Source organism: Hydra vulgaris, chromosome 04 (genome assembly GCF_038396675.1).
Source record: "Hydra vulgaris chromosome 04, alternate assembly HydraT2T_AEP".
Lineage (NCBI taxonomy): Eukaryota > Metazoa > Cnidaria > Hydrozoa > Anthoathecata > Hydridae > Hydra > Hydra vulgaris.
In genome coordinates this window covers 31801319-31807318 of record NC_088923.1, presented here as the reverse complement: position 1 = coordinate 31807318, position 6000 = coordinate 31801319, and the positions used below count along the sequence as shown (strand labels likewise).

General features: G+C 28.3%; 1 protein-coding gene across 1 annotated transcript; it reads right to left on the bottom strand.

The window, feature by feature from the left end:
* Nucleotides 1–2458: 2458 nt before the first annotated feature.
* Nucleotides 2459–5555, bottom strand: LOC136079757 (uncharacterized). Its single transcript, XM_065796080.1, has 2 exons — nt 2597–5555; nt 2459–2527 (listed from the first exon to the last, which is right to left on the bottom strand). Exon 1 carries the CDS (start codon nt 5184–5186, stop codon nt 3921–3923), a length of 1266 nt encoding a protein of 421 aa, XP_065652152.1. The 5' UTR covers nt 5187–5555; the 3' UTR covers nt 2459–2527; nt 2597–3920.
* Between the last annotated feature and the right edge of the window lie 445 nt (nt 5556–6000).

Sequence of the window (6000 nt, the reverse complement as noted above, 5' to 3'; positions counted from 1 at the left end):
TCCTAAGCAACAACTAATCTTGATTCTTTTGAATTATCACTTGAGGAATTTGAAACTGCTTTTAGTATGCTAAAACTAAACAAAGCTAGTGGTTTTAATGATATAAATAGAAAAATAATTAAAAATTCAAACATTAAAGACATTCTTTTTAAGATTTTTTTATCTTCAATAAAACAAGGAGTTTTTCCTGATTAGTTTAAAATAGCAAAAGTTACACCAATATTCAAAGGAGGAGATCTAACAAATGTTAATAACTATCGCGCTATATCTGTTCTTCCAGTTTTTTTGAAAATTTTGGAAAGAATTATGTATAACAGAATTTACACACATCGTACTGACAACCATTTGTTATATAACCATCAGTATGGATTTAAAAAAAGTAACTCTACAGAACACGCGATTTTCCAGTTAACACGTAGTATCACTGATTCGTTTGAAAAATCTGAGTATACCTTAGGCATCTTCATTGACTTATCCAAAGCCTTTAATACTATAGACCATAAATATTTTTTTCAAAAACTCAAACATTACGGAACAACTGGAAATGTTCTTAAATGGTTAAAATGGTATCTGTTGGCGCTCCTTCACCAATGAGTTTGCTAAAGATTACCTGTGGTGTTCAACAAGGATCAATTCTTGGACCTCTTCTTTTTCTCATATATATTAACGATCTTCATAAAGTATCCAGATTAAAGACAATAATGTTTGCCAAATAACAAATTTTAACAAATAATGTTAATGATACAAACCTATTTTTATCACATTATAACATCCCTACACTGTTTCAACTTATGAATCTAGAATTAAACAAGATTTCTTATTGGTTTAAATCAATCAAATTATCACTTAACATTAAAAAACTAACTGGGTTTTCTTTCATCCACTTTCTAAAAAAAAATTAATTCCTAAAAAAATGCAATCCCTTTTCATTGATAATGTCGAAATAAACAGAGTAAATGTTACAAAATTTTAGGTGATACAAACCTATTTTTATCACATTATAACATCCCTACACTGTTTCAACTTATGAATCTAGAATTAAACAAGATTTCTTATTGGTTTAAATCAATCAAATTATCACTTAACATTAAAAAACTAACTGGGTTTTCTTTCATCCACTTTCTAAAAAAAATTAATTCCTAAAAAAATGCAATCCCTTTTCATTGATAATGTCGAAATAAACAGAGTAAATGTTACAAAATTTTAGGTGTTTATGTTGATGATAACCTTACTTGGAAAACTCACATTGAAAATTTATGCAACAAAAACTTCAAAAACTTCAAAAATAGGAATTTTATATAAGCTAAGAAGCTTTTTGAATAAGAAAATTCTAACTCAATTATATTTCTCTTTTATTCACAGCCATATTAACTATGCAAATATTGCCTGGTCTAGCCCAGTGAAAAAGCGCACATGGGATACGCGTGGATTTTTTCCATATGTAACCCATGTGGGGATTATTATTTTGTCCCATGTGGGTTTCATATGGTAAATCCCACATGGATTCCATATGGTAAATCCCATATGGGATACGCGTGGGTTTTTACCATATGTAACCCATATGGGGATTATTATTTTGTCCCATGTGGGTTTCATATGGTAAATCCCACATGGGTTTTATGTGGTAAATCCTACATGGGATATAGGTGGAAAATACTACATGTTATAGATCTTAAATGCCACATATTTTAATCCAAATGGTATAAAAGTAGTCAATACTAGACAAATGAAAGTCCGAATGCTTCTATGATAATTTTTAAAATTCTTTTAATTTAAAAATTACTTAAATAGTAATTTAAAATTAATCATCAAAGCTTTCAAAGAGGCTTAACTTAATCTCGTATTTGCTACTTTATCCCATTTGGTATTCAAAATGTGTAGCATTTTTGATCTTTTACATGTGATGTTTTTCACATATAACCTATGTGGGATTTACATAAACTATTATGACGAAATTTTATAAAATTAAAAAACGTGTTGCAAAATGAATTTATTTTAAAATAAATGCTATTAATCAATACATCCAAAATGAATATTACAAAAATTATTTTTCTTTTGCGATTTACACGCCGTTTTTTGTCGATTGAATTAATTAAATCGCTTCGGCTTGCATAATACCAAGGTTTTTAGTATCTTCTAACTTTCTTCAAACATTTTCTAAAAAAAAAAAAAATAAATACAAATATATATATATATATATATATATATATATATATATATATATATATATATATATATATATATAAATTTATATATATATATATATATATATATATATATATATATAATATATATATATATGAGAGAGAGAGAGAGAGAGAGAGAGAGAGAGAGAGAGAGAGAGAGAGAGATTTTAATAAGGAACCTTATTAGTCGAGCAATTTTAATTATTAGCCAGGTTGAAGTCATTAATGACTACAATATTTCACAAATAATTATTTCCTAATTTATTACTTACAATGACTAACGTATTATGGGTAATTTTACACATATTATGCGTAATGAGCTTGAACCCATGAGGAGAATCCTGAAAAAAAGTGATCAATTAGGATAAGTAGTTAAACAAAAAAACAAAAACAAAAATGTAAAAACCTACTTTTTCAATGATGTAGACGTTGGGTGCAATAGCCACTGGATGCAAAAGTATCTTTACTTTTTCGTCACACAGACGGCCTTCTATAATAACAGGCCTTGACATCGCGCAAAATGCCGTAAAAACTGAAGGCCGATTAAACTTTCACTTTTACTTATATTGATATATTTTTATATTAGGTAGGGTGTAATGGCAGTCTATTTTTTCTAATAATAATCTCTAGTAAAGACGGAAATATAAAAAGAAAACCAAAAAGATGTTAAAAGATAATCATATTTTTCGTATTTCAAATTTCATTAAGAATATTTATGTAATATTAAATAGTATCAATAACAAGCAGAACCATAACAAAGTATATATCTATATATTAAAAAGATAACTATTTTTAATTTTTTTTGCTAAAAATGGTAACAATAAAAATCACCAACAATAAAAAACACCAACAAAAGTTGATTCAAGCAAAAAAAAAGTTTTATCAATATATCTCAACAGGGTAAATATTTACAAATCCAAACATATTGAAAGACATATAGGCTAATGAGAAAATAAAAACATAACAAGTAAATAGCATAATTAATTACAAAACTAATTTTCACATAAATTATGATAGCTTTAGTATTTTGGGAGTGGTAATTAGTGAGTAATTCTTTAGCAGAATATTAGAATATACTCTGCATTGTTTTTTTGTGATTTTAAATTAATATTTAGCAGCAATGAACTAAAACTGAGTAACACAAAATGTTCTGTATAAAGGGTCAGTAGCACCTTGAAAAAAAAAAGCAAAATAAAGACCATTAGAAAAGAGCATCAAAAGGAATTTCAAGTCTGCCTCTGTTAAGGCTATACAGATAACTTCCACATTTATAAAATTAATTGGTAGAATCATCATAAATTTTTATTTCACTTTTTTGCACATAGCCAGCTATGTAAACTATAGCCACGAATGTAGATTTATTAACTGAGCTTTCAAGATCATGTATATTATCCAGAAGTTCTTTTTCATCAGTAGAAATATCTCTAAAACATATGTCACAAGTATGACCATCGATACCATCAACAGGAATGTCAAGTTGCAATATCAATTTAGTAAGTTGAATATTAATTTTTTCAATTACAGATTTAGCGTTTATAAAGTAAGTACCTCCAGATCCCTGTCAAAGCTTAGAAAAAGCTTTTTCAAGTGGATCTGTTGAAAACCAACCTAATAAGACATACTTTGCTCCATTACTCAACAAAGTTTCTACAAGATCAATAAAGCCATAACATGAATGCGCTATTGAATGGCTAGTATCTAGCGTAAGCTGTTTTACACGCTTACCTGTAGGTTTCATAAAATTTGACAGTTCAGCAATATCTCGTAGCAGTTGTAACTGTTGATCACCAACTGAGTGGATTTCTTTGCATAATTCATTTCTAAACCGAATGCCAGCACCAGGTGCTTTGACATTAACAACATTCGAAAAAAAAATATTTTTTCAATAAATACATCAGTACCTTCAAATGCTTTATTTTCAATCTCTGGATGCGTTCTTAATACAGCTACTGTTTCTTTGCAAAAAACAGACAAACAAAACTTTACAGATTGTCTCTCTATTGGTTTTGGATAAACTGATTTAGCTGTAAGTTTAGAGAGTTTAAAAAGACTATTGCACTCAGCTTTATATATAGTTTCTAAATCACTCCACTTAGCCAAAGCCAGTTCTTTATTGTTCAAAAATTGAAGTTCCCCAGTCTTTTTTGTCAACCAATTGTTTCGTATAGATTTTAGTAGATGCACATAATCATACAATAAATATATACCTGATGTTGTTAACCATGGTTTACCATCAACTGTTTTAAACATTCCAAAAAGTCTTTGATTTACACGGTTACCATCAGTAATTAATACCAGTGTCTTACTATTTTCAATATTATTTATTGTATAGACAATTTGTTGACATTGAGCAAACTGAAATTCAGAGGAAAGATTTGCAACAGGTTCAGCTCTACATATAAATTCTGGACCTCCAAAAAGACATTTAATCATAAATGATAAAATTGTTTTAGCTAACTTTTCAGGGTAGTTTACTGCTTGACCAAACAAAGCACCTCTTTGGTAAAGTAATGAAGCTTTGACATAGACCTCATCAATTAGTAGTATGGAAGTTCTTTTCAATGGACTTAAATTCATAAAAATACTATTTATGAAACTTAGGTCCTCCATTGAGCTTATTTTTGAAGTCAATCTTGTTAAAGTCCTTATACTTGACAACTTGTAGTCAATACACAAACAATCATATAAACTTCGTCGCATAGCAAAATACTTATATGCTCTACATATAATATCTGGAGTATATAAAACTTCACCAACATTAACTTTTCTCATAGCATTAAGGTGTTCGAATAGAATATTTAACTGAAGCGAACTTTCTTTATTTTTTAAAAATCCAACTGCTTTAAATAAAGCTGATTTTGTTTTTATTAACTTTAATTTGTTTACAGCTAAAGATGAAATATTACAAGTTGTGCCATTATGGTTAATTACAAATGAATAATCATTGAAAATTACTAAAATAAATAATGGAACACCAAGTTTGTACATTTTTGATTGCATGTGTAAACTTTTTTTATTAAGCTGGAAAACAATAACATCGTTATTATCACTTAACAAAGATTGAATATCGTCAAATATAAGTTCATCCTCTTATAGAAAATCATTTAACTCATTTGGTAAAATGCTTTGAAAACCGCTTGAAGTTACAGTTTTTCTAACTTAACTTGCTGGTGTGGCTAAACAACTAGGCGTAAAATTTTAAAAACAGATGGTGGGTTTAAAAGTCGTTGCTTCCCATATTTGCTTTCAAAAGGTGCTTCATTTGGCCAATGAAGTTGACATACTGCTGTATAGTCTGTAACAATAAAACCAGTTCTTGGGATAGCTTCACTACATCTTTTTCTCTCCTCTAGATTCTTCGGGACATTATAAATATTTTTGTTGTAGTTGAGTATTGATATTGTAGTTGTATAAATTGATATTTTTGTTGTAGTTGAGATAGTTCGACTTGCAAAGAGATACACAGCATTTTAAAGGCATTTTAATTATTAAAAAAACTTACCGTTAGTTTGACAATACTATTATCTTACAATGTAACGCCTTGAACCTTACAACATTATCGTCTTGAAGTTGCAATATCTAATTTATAAACCAATCAAATTTTAAAGATTTATTAAAAAAGCATGAACACAAACTTTCGTCTAATGTTAAAAGATGAAAATGTAAACACAGTTTTAGGAATTGGCCTTCAATTTAACAACTTTGTTGCGCGATGTCAAGGCCTGTTATTATAGAAGGCTGTGGTCACACATAATATAATATTCTGAAACTAATAAACAAACATCTAAATTTCTATAAGTAAATTTATTCTTTG